Source organism: Siphateles boraxobius, unplaced genomic scaffold, assembly GCF_051911475.1.
Source record: "Siphateles boraxobius isolate OS27281-9 unplaced genomic scaffold, OSU_SipBor_1 77, whole genome shotgun sequence".
Taxonomy (NCBI): domain Eukaryota; kingdom Metazoa; phylum Chordata; class Actinopteri; order Cypriniformes; family Leuciscidae; genus Siphateles; species Siphateles boraxobius.
The window spans coordinates 10952561-10968496 of NW_027509205.1; the positions used below are offsets into that span (position 1 = coordinate 10952561).

The following is a 15936-nucleotide window of genomic DNA, read 5'->3' on the forward strand; positions in this document are numbered from 1 at the left end:
CTTGACCACATATTGAACCTGTAGAGAAACAATTCAAAGACCGATTATTTGTTGACCCGGTCAAGACTGGACATGAATTAGGGAAACTAGAGAACAAGTGTTTAGAGAGTTGTAAGCGGACAGAAGTTACAACAAATATTACTTTATTGGACATGAAAAATTACTTCAACTTAAAGTTGGGTTACACTCTTTAAAAACAAGATCAAATAAACAATACCTCTTGAAATCAACACACCTTTATAGAACATGAGGCAGTTTTTTTATATTTTAACAAATTTGAGGTAAAGAGTTTTTCTTTGTCATATACATTTTTTTTCTCACAAAATATTTAAAAACATTGAACCCAGGGATAAAGCCCAAGAATGACAGTTTGATCCCTGCCTCCCCAAAATGCTAGGTCTCTCTTTCTCAGTTGCTGCTCATTATGGTTGCTTCACAGTTCATTTAAAAATATTGAGTTCATCACACCTTGGGGATAAGAAATATGAAATGGTGCAGAAAAGAGCCTGGTTTGGTTTAGAGGAAATAGGGAAAATTGCAGCTAGTATTTCACAAGCAGAACAGTTGCAGAACCCCAGCAAACAAACGAGTACACATGCAAACTCTCTCATTCACACACTCGGTGGAATTCATTACATAATTTCTTTTTGACTGATAAGTGCATTAAGTGTCACATATGGTTTTTGCCATAATTTCAAGTAAATAAATTTATGTCAGCAGAAAAAAAATTAAAGTCTATAAAGGGTGCAAAGTCACTGACTAACCTTTGTAAATACTGGATTTCATTTCTTCGATCCATTCATACTGTACTCCGTAGGCTTGCACTGGAGTGAATCCCTTAAGAGGCCTACAAATGTTGTAAAAGTAACTGAAAAGACGTAGGGTCAGTGAATTACACATAAGCAAGTTTTGGAAACAGCTGACCACCTCCAAGATCAAAGTGATACACACATGCTACAACATCCAAGTACCCTTAACCACATCCCACGTCACATAAAGATGTACAAGCAATCAAACAAAACAACTCTTCGAGATTCTCCAAAATTCTCTCATTGGTGCTTTAGTTTCATTTCAGTTTGTGCAAGTGAGATCCGCTGATAAAACAGGCCACAATATATCTTGGCAGGACGGTACGTAACTCTACAACAATATTTCAGTCCTTTCCTTCAAATTCGAGCAGCAGTTTGTACTCAGTGGGGATCGAGAGTACCGTATGCATGAACTCATATGGGACATAACCACACAGGACAAGCGTACAGGATACAAGTCCAATATCAATGGCAGAAGTCACACAAACATCCAAGCACCAAATTTTACAACACAAGGAGAAAATGTTCAGTTCTGAATCCTTAAATGACCGCGACCCATTTTATGATTAGGAAAATAGCCTTTATAGAATTGTTTTTAAAAACACCACACTGTTCATCTGGTCTTTATAACCAACGTGTTCTTGTATCAAATTGTTTCTTGTTTTCTCTAAATAGCATTTTTATCAGAAATCAGTGCAATAGAGCAATTTCAGAAAACAAAAGAATATGTTTCAAAGCTCAGTTACCAGTCATTACTGTGTCTGCTCCCCTAAAGCCTTTGAATAAAATCCCCCTCCCACCCAGTGCCGCCCCGCCTGTCCGAAACCCTCCCAACAGCCCCAGCAAAAACACTCACATTTAAGCAGAATTAGAAAAAGTGCAATCCTCCTTATGAGGTAACAACCCTTCCCCTTCACTCGTCATCAGATTCACGGAATGCATCATAGGTCTGTGTTTGGTCTGCACCAGAATATTAAGGCTTCTTTTCCGCATCTAAAAAACATAATGTGGCTCACTGTGTTCGCAGCATGGCAGAGGATGGATGGCGGGGACTTCGTACTACAAAAACTATTTAAAAAAACCTCAATAGATTTGATAGGCAAAATCTTTATCGCCACTTAAGTGAGGTTGAGATAAAGTTGAAACGACAATCAAGATCTGAGGCACAAGGAAACCAACTTTTTTTTTTTGTAGACTCAAAAACTAAGGCAAATGTTTCAAGTTCATTTCCTTTCTTAAATAAAACATCAACATACATTTTAGAAAGCAATAAAATTATCCGAGCCTTAGTCTAAACCCAATCCTATTTGACCCAAGAGTGACGTATCATCTTTGTTTCGAAGTTACCCGAATTCAGGCTGCATTGTACCTACGGAATGGTCCAGCATTAAAAACCATGTGCAATTCTAAAACTAACTCGTACAGGGTTCATATAAAGCAACGATTAAGGCAATATGTGTCTGTGCTCCTTATATGGCTAACATACCAATATTCCAGCCTCAATTTTGCAATTCACGCTGCTTGCTCTCCATTCCCTCTCTGTCAGCAGTTTCCTCCCTGAGTCGCCTAATTTCAACAGTCCCACTGAGGTATCCTAAAAGAGCTCAAAGTTAGTGTGAATACTCTTAGGCATAGATTTCTTGTTTAACAGGCTCAGAAACTTTGGAAAACCACTCTGGATAAAACAGTCCAGACTTTGGACGTCTAAGCAATTCAGTGTCTTTCTCTTTTCAAGAGGCAGACTCTATGTAAACGCCACCAAACAGATGGGTATAGACCTAATCTCACATCTCGAATTTCTCTTCCCAACTGATAAAAAATAAACCCCACCGAAGTAAGGCACTTCTAAAGCAAAACAGCTGCTTCTTGCGATGAATGACTTGGTGTGGGAGTGCAATCGGAGGATATGCACGTTTTATGCTCGTACCTAAGCGATTAGCCTTCGATGGAAGATCTGATGTCCGCTAATTATAAAAGCAAGTGCTAATGTGCCCCAATCTGGTGCAGACCGAACTAGACGCCATGACGCCATCTCAAAGCAGCATACAACACTCTGTACATCTCCCCCCAGTCTTGACCTCCGCCCACCTCAGCCCACCTGGTGCTCCCCGCGGACAATGTGCGAGGAGAACTCGTAGCGGTCCTGGCTGCGGTGGCCGCAGATGTTGCACTCGAAGGGCTGGCGGAAGCCGTGGCAGCCCATGTGGATGGTAAACATGACATGGTCCAGGAAGAAAATGCGACAGTGCTCGCAGCGGAAGGAGCGCACCGGCCGCCCTTCCCCGTCCACCACCTGCATGGCTTCCCTTGTCAGTGGCGAGCGTGGGCTCGCCTTGGTCGGTAAACCCCCAGGGATCCCTTTCTCCCTGTCCCCCTCCATGTCCGTTTCTTTGGCGTGACTAGGACTGTGCCGCTCGCGCCCACGGTGGTTCAAGTTTCCCGGTGGCACCGAGGTGATGACGCACTGCTCCTCCGCCATGCTCTCAGTGTCTGTCGAATCTTGGTAACCGTTGCTCGGCGAAGCGGCATGGCTGCGGGTGGAAGGTGCATCTTCGTGACCCTCGCCGGCCTCCCTCCCGGCCAGGCCCATGGAGAGACCCCCTGCACAGTTTAGACGCTGCCCTAGAGAGGTTATATGAGGGTAGACGGAGCTGATGACTGGGGTGAACTCTGAGATGCAGGTGGAGTGGGGGGGCATCCGCAGCGACCGGGAAGGATCCACATCGTTGCTGCCTCCTCTCGGCCCCCGCAGAAAACGCCCGCCCATGCCCGCTAAAACAGCGGGGTCCCCCTCGGGGTGCGACAGCAACATGTCCCCTTCTTTATCAGGATTGGAGTCGAGTTCATAAGGTGCTTCGGATATATTCAGTCGCATGTGCTTTTCACCTAGAAAGACAGGAAGTATCATAATCATTGATCTTTAGTAATCACTAGATTGCACTGAAATTGTTCTGTTTTTGCATCTATGCAAAAGCCAATACTATTGTTACTATACTATTTCTAAATCTAATTTATAGAAACAAAACTCTGAAACTCAACAAATTGGAAATTGAGATTTTTTAAAATAAATTATTTAAAATATAATATTTTAAAAAGTAATAAACATATATACACTACCGTTAAAAGGTTTGGTTATTGTAAAATAAATTAATACTTGTATACATTGCATTGATTAAAAGTGACAGTAAAGACATTTATAATATTACAAGAGACTTCCATTTCAAATAAATGCTGTTATTTTCAACTTCCTGTTCATCAAAGAATCCTGACTTTAAAAAAAGTATCACAGATTCCACAAAAAAATTAAAGAAAAAAGCAACACAATTGTTTTCAACATTGATAATAATAATTATAAAGGTTTTCTTGAGTACCAAATCAGCATATTAGGCTGATTTCTGAAGGATCATGTGACACTGAAGACTGGAGTAAAGATGCAGAGAAAATTCAGCTTCGCCTATTTAACTATTTTAAAATAGAAAACATTTATTTTAGCCTGTAATAATATTCCCTTATGTCCATAAGAGCCTACTTTCTAAAACATTTGTAAAAAAACAACTACAGACCCAAACTTTTGAACAATAGGTTTTATATATATATATATATATATATATATATAACCTATTATATATATATTATATATTATAAGATATATATGTCTTGAACAACACGTTATCATATAGACAACCATTCATTAAACAGACTGATTTTTACGATTCTTACAAATTTGCATGTTTATTACTTTAAAAAAATCTCCAGTCTTTCTCGCTGCATATAATTCACAAGCTCACAACTCAGGTATTACTGTTCTAGATAGGTATTCAAAGAAATGGGCCTACCCAGAAACTTCTGGGGTGTAGATCTCTTCCTCTTGGTGATGCTATTGGCCAGCCGATCAATGAAGGTCATCTTTTCTGAGGAGGACTGGATCAGTGGTTCAGACATCATCTCCACATTATGGGACTCTTCACCTGAAGACAATCCACACGCATAAGCATGATTATAATAGAATGCTGTGTGTTTGAGTATATCACACCAATTTTGATACCACAGCATGTAATATGGTATTGAAACTATATTAATTATCGTTCGAATAGAAATCTCTCACCAAGGCTACATTTATTTGATAAAAAATAAAGTAAAATCAGTATTGTGAAATAATATTGCAATTTAAAATAACTGTTCAATTTTAATATACAGTTTAATCCTGTGATGGCAAAGCTGAATTTTCAGAAGTCATTAATTCAGTATTCAGTGTCAAATAAATAATATTCTGATTGTTGCTCAAGTAACATTTCTTCTTCTTAGTATTATTTTCAGGACTTCTTGATGAATAAAAAGTTCAAAAGAACAGTATTTATTTGAAATTGTGTACCAATATATAAAAATGTATTTACTGTCACTTTTGATCAATTTAATGTGTATTTTCTGTAAAAAATAAATAAAAATTGTACCGACGCCAAACTTTTGAACGGCAGTGTACACTTTTATTAATAAGATTAATAAAAAAAATTCACAAGTGGTCTAATGTAAAATAAATTACTAAAATTATTCTTTTTGCAGAGTCTTAAATATATGATTATTAGTTATGTATATTATTACTGATTCAATGCTCTCAGAGTTTGACTGAGTAGCAGCTTATTTCAATTAACAATAAAATTCAGCATATTAACAACATAAGAGACAGCAGCAGTTATATTAGGTTACATTTTAGCTCATACTGCAAGGCCTACAGCACAGTAATATTTGTACACATAACCACCCGTTTAGATTCTCTGTGTTTACAATAATACCTCTCTAAGGCATGTATTTTAATCAAGAAGTGCTTTGGACCGTTCAAGTGCGCAGCTACATCACCAGCTGTGATCTTCACACAGCATGCACATAACAACACTGGTGAGCTTTCAAAAGGACAAATTAAGTAAGTACTGCAGAAAGACCGAAATCATCCATTTTAGTGTCAACTTGATATCCAAAGTAAAGCTAGTTTTGACCTCCCAAGCATTTGTGTTAGTAAATATGGCATTACCGTGCGCAGGCTGGGTGTTATGAGCAGGCTGGTGGTCCAGACTCTGTAGGTAGCTGTGGCAGCGCTCACGGTGCTCCTCCAGGGTGCTCTGCTGCTTGTAGCTGCGGCCACAGTAACTGCACTTGTAGGGCTTCCCTACTGTAGGGGAGGACACTGAAATAACGTGGAGGGAGAATATGAATGCATTTCACACAGCTTATGTGTTATGTAAACAAACATCACTAACACAGTATTGATGCTGTGGTTAATTTAAGGTGTTACCCTGTAAAGTTATTAAATAATACACTGCCTGGCCAAAAAAAGGTTGCTGTTTGGATTTAAATAGTGAAATGCTTAATAATTGTCAATAATTGGATCATTATTGCTGTGATCATCTACCATGTTATATGTTTGGCAACAGTTCTTTTAACCATAATTGAAGGAAATAACACCACAACATGTATTTTCATCAAGAGGTGCATCTATTTTTGGTCAAGATCTTGTATTGACAAAGCAAGAGTGTCCAGCACTCAGTAGTCTACTCCAGCACATCCCAAAGACTTTAAATGAATTTAAGGTCTGGACTCAGAGGTGCCAATTCAAGTGTGAAAATGATTTTTCACAATTTGAGCCTGATTCATCTTGTCACTTTATCATCTTGGAATATGGCCATGTGTCTTCATAGGTACATGGCTGTTTAAGAAATGAAAAGCTACTCCATCAATTAGGTTCAGAAGAACTGTTGACAATTATATAACACGCTAGAAACATAATAATCACAGCAATAATAATTCATAGACTCTTAAATATTTGCCTATTTAAATCTTAACAGCAACCTTTTTTGGCTGGACAGTGTATATTATATATAACAGATAATATATAATAATATATTATGATCTATAATATAGTAATATTTCCAATATAATTAGTTACATTAGAATACTCTAATTACTGGTACAGGATTTGTCAGACCACAGAATTTCCCTTGTCACAATTTCCCCAAAAACGAAATGACGCTGTTCATCTATGACGTGAACAGAAGAGGAAAAAACTACAGACCACATCTGTCCATTTAGCTTTAGAGATGTGCGTCATTTCAGAGAAATTCATTATTCTATCAAGTCATTTCTCTGAATATCTGCATTCTTATTCAAAGGACCTTAGGCACTACAGGTGAATGCTCTTCATCATTCAAAAACACAAGCAGGATTTCCTGTTTTCATAATACTCTAAATGTCATACTAGACCGCTGCATATCGTTTGACTAAAAAACTTGATTATATAACCGATCAATGATGTCTTATTCACACTTATTAGTCTGTGTGCACAAGCTCTAGTAGAGCAACAGGTTTAAAAGGAACTTCTATGCAGCAAAAATAATCACCACTTACATTAAAAGAGAAGTAGGTTACATGACCTTGACTATTCATTTATGCTCTGTGGCAAATCAAAATGGCTTTTTCCATCCCACACACTTTTCCATCCATTTATTTTCCAGCCACAAAGTTCTCTCTCCTTCCTTCTCTTTATTTCTCGCAAATGGCCTCTCTCAAACCACAAAGGCTCACCGGAGTGGGTGCGGAGGTGTCCTGTCAGGGCGTCACGGCGGCGACAGGCGTAGTTACAAAAGGGACATTTGAAGGGCTTTTCGCCAGAGTGGAGCTTGATATGACGCAGCAAGTTGCCCTTCTGAGTGAAGGAGGCCCCACACTGGTTACATTGGAATGGCCGCTCACCTACCGAGACCAAGACTACCAGTTTTCCCACCGGCGCAAAAAAACAGCAGCACATATCTTCAAACTGACATTTTTTAAATATATTTGGTCTTTTTTTGTCATGGGTCAGTGAAGAAGCACTTACCTGTATGGCTGCGTTTGTGCACCATTAGAACATTGGGTCCAATGCAGATCATCCCACATATATCACATTTAAGTTTCCCATTGGGCAACCGAATGGGACCAGGGGATGCGGGCTCAGAGCTGGCCATCTCTCCACAGCCGCTCCCAGCCTGTCCTCCTCGTGTACCTCCGACCATCTCCACTCCAACATCTTCAGCCAACTCGCCCTTTTCATCTTTCCATCCTTCATTCTTCTCCCCGACTCTCCTTTCCGTCAGTGGAGCACCACCTGCCTCCTCGTCACTGTAGAGCTCCACCTTGATGGAGTTAGCTGGGCATAGAGATAAAGTTTATTCACTTGGCAGATGCTTTTACCTAAAGCAGAACTTGTTCAAACTTAGATGTTAAAGTGTGTTTAATGGACAGAGACTGACCACTGAGTGAGCGGCTGGGTGAGGACTGTTGACTGTTTGGTGTGCTCACGGTGGGACCTCTCAGCCCTGCAAAAAACTCCCGCTCTGTTGAAGAATCTCCACTACCTGAAAACATTTACAATGTACAATGGCGCTTAAAATACACTTTTGTATTTTTTCTTATTTCATGCCAAATTTCCCCAAGAAATTGTATTATCGGCAGAACAATTTGAGTGAATTTATTATTATTTTTTTAGAAAGTCTCAGGATTTTTTTTATTCAATGTGTTTAAATTAAAATAATAAAAAAATATAGAAAAATAAAATGAAATAAAAAAGAACCTAAATAAGTTTTTTAAAGTTTGCTTTGGATAAAAACTCTGGAATTCACCCTGTCAAAAATTTCTTCAGGAGTTTGTTGAGTAATATAATTTCCTAAGAGAATTTAAACCAGCACAATTCAATAAAATATGTATGGATTCTTTCATGAGGATCACAGCAGTGTATATATATAATAAATGTCCCAGATCTCAGTGTGGTCATTGACATTTGGAACCCACTATATTTAGCTACATGCATATCTATGAAAATAACAAAAGAAAAAGAACTTAAAAAGATACCTGACCTGACATGTACGAACGGCCATTGCAATCGTCAGCATTCATCATCACAGCAGCTGCCTGTACCAAGAAATCACACAAAAATATTTGTTTTACGAAGCATAAAACCAACTTACAATTTCATCATTGCCAAAAAAAAGGAAAGCAAGTTTTTAAAGAGATGCATTGGTACATTTTACAATAATACAGTGCAATCAAAAAACATTAAATCATATATATATATTTGGCTCATCTGATTTCAGCTGAAAAAAGAAACTTGCTAGTTCACTTGCAGTTTCTTATTTCTTCATTTCCTGTGTGGTTGCAAGGTTTAAGTATCTGAATAATTGATATACACACTGGTCAAGATCTCATTTCTAACTCAACAGCTGAATTGAGTGTCCATTCTATAGAATTCTGTTCTTAAGTGAAGAGCGCAGTGTGCAAGAAACTGCCCTCCCTTTATCTTGTGACCTATCAGAACACAGGCTGACATCTAAAGCAATTATGATACTAAGCCAAATGCAGGGGTTGTTATGATTTGCTATTACTCAGAAATTTCCACATATTATCACTTTGGTATTGGAAATGGTTAAACGCAACACATATTACAATGAAATAATAAATTTTTATACAAATAACTATTTGACTCATCGGTGGTCACATCTGACGTGCATATGAAGAACCGGTTTAATCCTTTCAGCATGTTTTCTGGACATCTATAAATCAAATTTATCCCCCAAAATCTTTGATATTGTTTAAGGTTGACCCCCTCACACATACAGTACTAGATGATAGGAAACAGTAGGGCCAAAGACTACTTGTTGTACAATGGCCCTTGTATGTAATTTTATTTCATAAAACCCCAAATGACAACAAAAACCACCTTTGCACTTTCCTAAACAACATAACGTAAATGAGAATAAATGACTTTGTTTAATGAATTTGAAAAGTTGACTCATTTTAACTGCTCCATTCACAACAGAGAATTATGAAATACACAAACTAAAATTAGAGACAAGCATACATCATACATTTACTAACAGCAACATAATTCACAATGTGTTTGAACTAAACAAGAAAAGTGACACTTTTACCAACACTAACTCTTCAACATTTCTTTTTACACAGATTGTGTCTAACCATGAATATTTAAATTGATTTTTTTTGTTTATGCACTATAATACACTTTGGAAAAACTAAAAACTCCCAATTAAAATCCCTCAAATAAAAACTCCCTCTGAAAGACTTTAAACCTATGGTATCATAATTTTATCATTTATGATTTTTTCATGGTTAATAATATGGCTAAAAATTTATCACAGATAAAAATAAAATAAAATAAAACATAATTGAAACATATTCCGATTTTATAAAGAGCAGGTGCAGGCTGATGCTATTATCCTATGAGATGGCAAACTGCTTTCTTTTCAGTTCTTTCAAACCATGAATAAATATGGACTCATATAAATAATAAATAAATGGACTCTAACAGAGTCCTGTTATTATTTTATATCGGATTTATGGTATACATACTACTACACGATCTAATAACAAACAGGCCTTCAGAAATGTAAGACCTAATTGTGTCGTATGAGACAGAAACCATTCACAGCTGCAACAGGCAGATCTCATGAATTCATAGAGCTGTCAATGAGTCTAATTAACGCAATAATCGAAACAGCCCTATCTGTCTGCAGTCACACCAGAAAACAACGCCTGACGACGAAAACACGAGGTCTCGTATCTTTAGTAACTTTACATACACCATCGTGCTGTAGCGGAGGACTGACAGCACGCAGAATCATGTCAATCCTGACTGTCTGGAGCAACACTAGCTAGCCACCGCTGCTAACCAGCTAACGAGACGTGACAGCTCACATTAAGGCAAAGACGTCGCTAAACTAACTCACAAACGAAAGAACAAGTGTTGCTGACAACGCAATCCGATCGGCAGCCTCCGGTCGTGAAATACAGTCGATCTTTAGACGTGACAAACTAAAGCGGAATTCTGTTTCCTGAGAGCCCGCTGGCGTTGCTATGGCACCCAGCAATCGACAGATGAGTCTAGCCGTGTAAACCCTCCCAATCCGAGCATAGTTACCTGGTCTAATGTCACTTTCCTTGAATAACTGCCATTGATTTTGCACGGTGAGTATTTTTTCTTACCTGACGATCGACTGTGATTGCAATATTTATACAGCAGAAGCGCCGTTTGTTTTCTCTAGCGAAGGCAGCATCTCCGGGATATTTTACCTGAAACCCCAAACAACTTCCGGGCCCATGCCGGGATACAGGCCCGAATAACCTATAACCGAAAAACTGCCTCTCAAATCCATGATTGGGAGGGATTATCGAATGCATCGATCCTCTTGCTACAGGTTAGAAAAACAAAATCCTGCAAAAAGCTACAAATACCAAATATTATTATTATTTTTATTATCATAATTATTATTATTAGTGTTGATGTTGTTGTTATTTCGATGGTAGTATCAGTAAAAGTGACTCGTGTGTTTACTGTTTACTAAGATTTATCATGAATACAACTTCCTTTATTTAAGCAATTTAAGATTTTTAAGGAATTTAGCCTAATTCTTTCTCTGTGTCAAACAGGTAATTGGCCTATATGTATATTTGTGGGGATTTTGTTGAATGTGTTAAAAAAAATTATTTTCTATGAATTGGCAAAAAATATGTTAATGTAAAAAAAAAATACATTATGATATTCCAAATTTTAAAACCCTTAATAATATAATTAGTGTGATTATTATTATTATTATAGTAAGCCTACATTATTCATATTCTATTTTAGATTCACTCCAAAGTGTTGCATTTTAAGCCTGGCCCGTAGTAACAAGCATATAGTACCATGTTAATGTACATATACTTACTGAGACTACTATTTATTCATATACTTTCTCATAGCCTACATTCATTTTATTTCAACACGTTTTAAGTGGGGGGACAATGAAATTTAATATGGTATATTTACTATAATGTATACCCATTTTGTTTAATATATTTTCATTTTTTTCTACAAAAATGGTTTGACAAACAATACTTGTCCGACCCCCTGCAGTACCAGTACAAACCCTCCATTTGAAACAACTCTATTCATACTGTTACCACAAGATGGCAGAGAATCCTAAGTTGTCCTAAGAATAGAATTTCTCTGAACAAAAATGAAAAATTCTTTTGTTTAAGATAGTTTCACGTTTATTACACCAAATTGGCTTTATGTAAAAAAAAATCCTGTTGTTCTTTGGTATGTGAAAGTTAAATCTGAGCCTTCTAAAGGGTATATGTCCTCTTCTTCCTTAGAAGATTATTTTTTCTGTCTTGTATTGTGTCTGTCGAGAAGTATCTCATATGCCTCCTGGATCTGAATAAACATCTGTTGTGCCTCTGCTTGCTTCTTGGGGTTGTGATCTGGATGCCACACTTTAGCCAGTTCTCTATAGCTGCGAGTGACCTCTTCCAGAGTAGCTTCTTCTGGCAATGATAGTATCTGATTGTAAGAAAACATTATAATGACAAAAACATCCTTGATTACCTTGTGATTCTATAAACACTACAAATGAAAAAGATTAGTAATAGACTCCCTGTTGACCACTTAAAACTGTACTGAACTCACCTTCAGTGCCTCCATTTCTTTTTTATTATACTCATTAAGAATTATTTCCAGCATCTTCCTCCAGCTTTCCTCGTAGAAACCCCCTCCTGTCAGGATACATAACAGACGATATGGCAACAGCAGAAAATACTCCAGGAGTCCTTTGAGCCATGGAAGGAACCAGAAGAAATCAAGCAGGGCCGCTATACAGTCCGATATGTAGTACAATGTGGCTGTGGTGTTGTGGAAAACACAGTATCCCAATGGAGCGGAGAAAGCCAGCACACCTAAACTTAGACGATACAGACGAGGCCCTTGGGAAGATTGACACAAACCGGGTTAATTAAACACATTTATTGCACATGATGTAAGACCAGTTCGACACATATTTCCCAAAAGGAGGGGATATTTGTTTTTAATGACCCTACAAGTTAGTTAAACCATCAAAATATGTGTGTGTATAAAACAAAAAACACTAAAATTGGTAGCTGTATTTTGCCTTTTTTGGAAAATAACTTTGTCAGAGAAATGACTTTATAATTATTTTGCCAAAAAAAAGGCGAACTATAGCTACAGATTTTATTTTACTATGCAAAAAAATGCATAGAAAAACAAAAAGCTCATCAGGACAAAAAAAGCACACACTGACTACAACATAATCAGTTATTCATATTTTGTTGGTTCTCTTTTGTTTTTGCATGTGTTAATAACTGTAATATGCTTACAAAATCGTATATAATATTTGGATAAAGGATGTTAATGTAAATCTCAACATTTACTATTACATTTTTAGATCAAACGTTGTATCTTCATTTTAAAGAAAATGATGTGCACGGATATAAATAATTTATAATAATTATAGAAATTATAAAAAACAAGATTTGCTCAATTTTATTTCATGGTGACTTTAACAAATGTTAATGTTAGTCAATGCATTAACTATAGCCTAACAAATTAGACCAAAATGTACATAGTGCATCTCACCCAGTGGCTCTGGCCTCAGAGGTTTGAACGTGCTGTGCTGTGCAGCGGTAACACTGGCAGCTATGCTGATGGGCAGAGGTGAGAGATTGCTGCCGTAGAAGATAGAAGACGTGATGATGCACGAAACAAAGGTCTTTTGAAGGTCAGAGGTCTGCTGGCCAACAGAGGACACCAGATGCACACCTGCACCTATGCTCAATGGCAGCACTAGGAAGTAGAAGAAGCTAAAAGAACTGAGGCTTATTAAAGCCACCGAGCCAAAGTAAATACCAACACAAATTTGACCGGCAAACCGAATCAGGCCTACGGGTGGTGGCGGAGTGGAACGTGGATGTCTAACATGGGCTCTCTCTGCTTCATGGTTGGCCTCGCTCACATACGATGGGATCCGGAAGAACTCCCTTGCCCAACCGATGCCAAAACCACCAAAGGTCAGTATCCAAAGAAGGGCATGGCTGTCTCTGCCCAGGTAAATGTGATGAAGGCCAAGTGGGCCACCCATGGCCCACAAGGCATATGTGATCAGGAGCTTTTTAGCCATGAGGTCATTCTAGCTGCACACAGGAACTTGAAAAAGAAGTAATTTTCAACATGTTAAGGAAACACTAAAACACGGAAAAAAAAAATTCACTGAAAAATATGATTTTTTTGCTGCTTGTTCAAACTTAATTTCATTGTTGAATCCACTTAAATATATCAAATTGATGTTTACTTAATCAATTTGTGTTTGGGATACATGAACTGAATTTACTGAAACTAGTCCACATGATGCTTTGTATATAGCTGGATCAGGAGAGTAAATGTTGTTATTTAATGTGTTTTTGAGTAAAGGGAAATACCTGTTAATGTTTAATGTACAGTTATATTTGATTTTCTTTTTTTGTGTTTTTTTTTATCATCAAGACTAGCTTATGAATAGTTGAAGTTGGCTACATTAATTAATATAATGAGTGTTGCTTTACTCAATGAGCAATAACTTTACAATAGACCTTAGTCAGGGTAGCACCATACTTGATTTTTGACAGGAAAGAATACGAGGCTGTGAAAGATAGACTACAGTGCATTCAATGGATTGTACAGTTGTTTAACAACAATCCAATTGTTCAGCTGTCGAAACGTCTTTCTAAAAAAAACTTTCACTATAGACAAAAACTCCATTACATTTTTTTAAAGTTGTGAGAATTATGTGATCTAAGACCTTTACACAGTGCGTGCCATTGTAAAGACGGAACGTCTATCCCTCACAGCCTCGTTTTCATCAGCGTTAAATTCAATATGGTCAATAAGGTCTATGGGAAAGACTAGGGCAGTAACTTTTAAATGTACAGCATTAATGTCATTTCCATACTCTAAAGGACAGACTTGAATAAACCAAATCTACTCAATATAATTAAGCTGATATAACTTGGCTAAAACATAGTTGATCAAGTGCAACTAATAAAAATGCATGTTTAAAATTAATTGTAAACACTTGCCTTTAAACATTGAGCAGATTAAAAGCAGATTAGCCAATATGAAAAGTGCTTTAAAATTAGGGACAAGCATGTCATGTGGACCTTATAAAGTTTTTAAAGGAATAGTTCACCAATAAATGAAAATTCAAAGCTTTTATGTAAGACGTGGAATGTAGCATATAAATCCTAATTATTTATTTTATAATTGCTCTTTTTGTAACTTGACATTCCTTGGTCTGCATTTATTTCCACTGAATGAGAAGAGCATATTTTGGTATATAACTTCTCCTTTGGTATTCCACAGAAGAAATTAAGTCACACAGGTTTGAAATTTATGACGGTTAGTAAATAATGACAGAATTGCCGTTTTGGGGGTGAATTATGGTTTTGATAATCTCTCTTGTCTCTCTCTCATATCATCAATATCACTGGCTTTCAAGTTATAAAATCAAACAGGTCACTGTTCTCTTACCTGCGGGACTGAGAGATCAAGCTTCATTCATACATCAAATAGTTTTAGACGACTCCTACAACAAGGTCAGCATTAAAAATGTAAGAATGCATGCAATAGATCACAACTTTGAAGTTAACTTTAAATTTAAATCATTCACTTTCTGAAAATAATGTAACCTATGGACTTCCGTGTTTGCACTAGTATATGGACTTTGGTTTGATGATGACACGGGTCATAAAGAGTAAACTTTGATTTACCATATCTGTGGAAACAAATAAGACACAGAACATAGGCATTGGCTAAAATGCATTTGACTAAACTGTTTTGCAAGAGTAACCTGCTGTACTGCTCAGACTGTAACCTTAAACACATTTCTGTTAATATAAAGTATAGGGCCAGTATGATTCATTGTAAGTAAATGCTGTTAAACATTAAACAGTTGATTGGTGGATTTGGATGACTGTTGTTTCCATCTTTGTAGGTTTAAATAGAGAACAAAAGAGAAACAGCCATGTGGCTATAAATGTATATATTTCCCCATCCTTTTGTCATACACATGTTTTTCTTTTTTTATCTAACGTGAAATATTCCATCATTAGGGCATAAAGGCCTGGTTTCACAGACAGGGTTTCGATTAAGCCAGGAGTAGGCCTTAGTTAATTTAGGACATTTAAGCTTTTTTTAAAATGTGCCTTAAAACATTACTGGTGTGCTTATCGAGACAAAACAAAAGCACTGACATATTTTAAGATAGGCTATGTCAGTGCA

The 15936-nt window shown here is 37.1% G+C and overlaps 2 protein-coding genes across 7 annotated transcripts; both read right to left on the minus strand.

Moving 5' to 3' along the window:
* Positions 1-126: 126 nt before the first annotated feature.
* Positions 127-10976, minus strand: ikzf4 (IKAROS family zinc finger 4). Of its 5 annotated transcripts, none has more exons than XM_077219008.1 (8): positions 10833-10976; positions 8690-8744; positions 8087-8191; positions 7675-7983; positions 7383-7550; positions 5836-5988; positions 4646-4777; positions 127-3695 (listed from the first exon to the last, which is right to left on the minus strand). In XM_077219008.1, the coding sequence occupies exons 2-8, from the start codon at positions 8730-8732 to the stop codon at positions 2899-2901; spliced, it is 1707 nt and encodes a 568-aa protein (XP_077075123.1). In that variant the 5' UTR covers positions 8733-8744; positions 10833-10976; the 3' UTR covers positions 127-2898. The 5 variants fall into 5 exon arrangements, with proteins under 5 accessions (XP_077075123.1, XP_077075120.1, XP_077075122.1 ...); XM_077219005.1 differs by having other exon boundaries at positions 7383-7565; XM_077219007.1 differs by having other exon boundaries at positions 7383-7565; positions 8087-8187; positions 8685-8744; positions 10833-10944.
* An 891-nt stretch (positions 10977-11867) lies between these two features.
* On the minus strand, positions 11868-15370 carry dnajc22 (DnaJ (Hsp40) homolog, subfamily C, member 22). Of its 2 annotated transcripts, none has more exons than XM_077218168.1 (4): positions 15187-15370; positions 13261-13827; positions 12298-12590; positions 11868-12155 (listed from the first exon to the last, which is right to left on the minus strand). In XM_077218168.1, the coding sequence occupies exons 2-4, from the start codon at positions 13799-13801 to the stop codon at positions 11955-11957; spliced, it is 1035 nt and encodes a 344-aa protein (XP_077074283.1). In that variant the 5' UTR covers positions 13802-13827; positions 15187-15370; the 3' UTR covers positions 11868-11954. The 2 variants fall into 2 exon arrangements, with proteins under 2 accessions (XP_077074283.1, XP_077074284.1); XM_077218169.1 differs by having other exon boundaries at positions 11869-12171; positions 15187-15364.
* Positions 15371-15936: the final 566 nt, after the last annotated feature.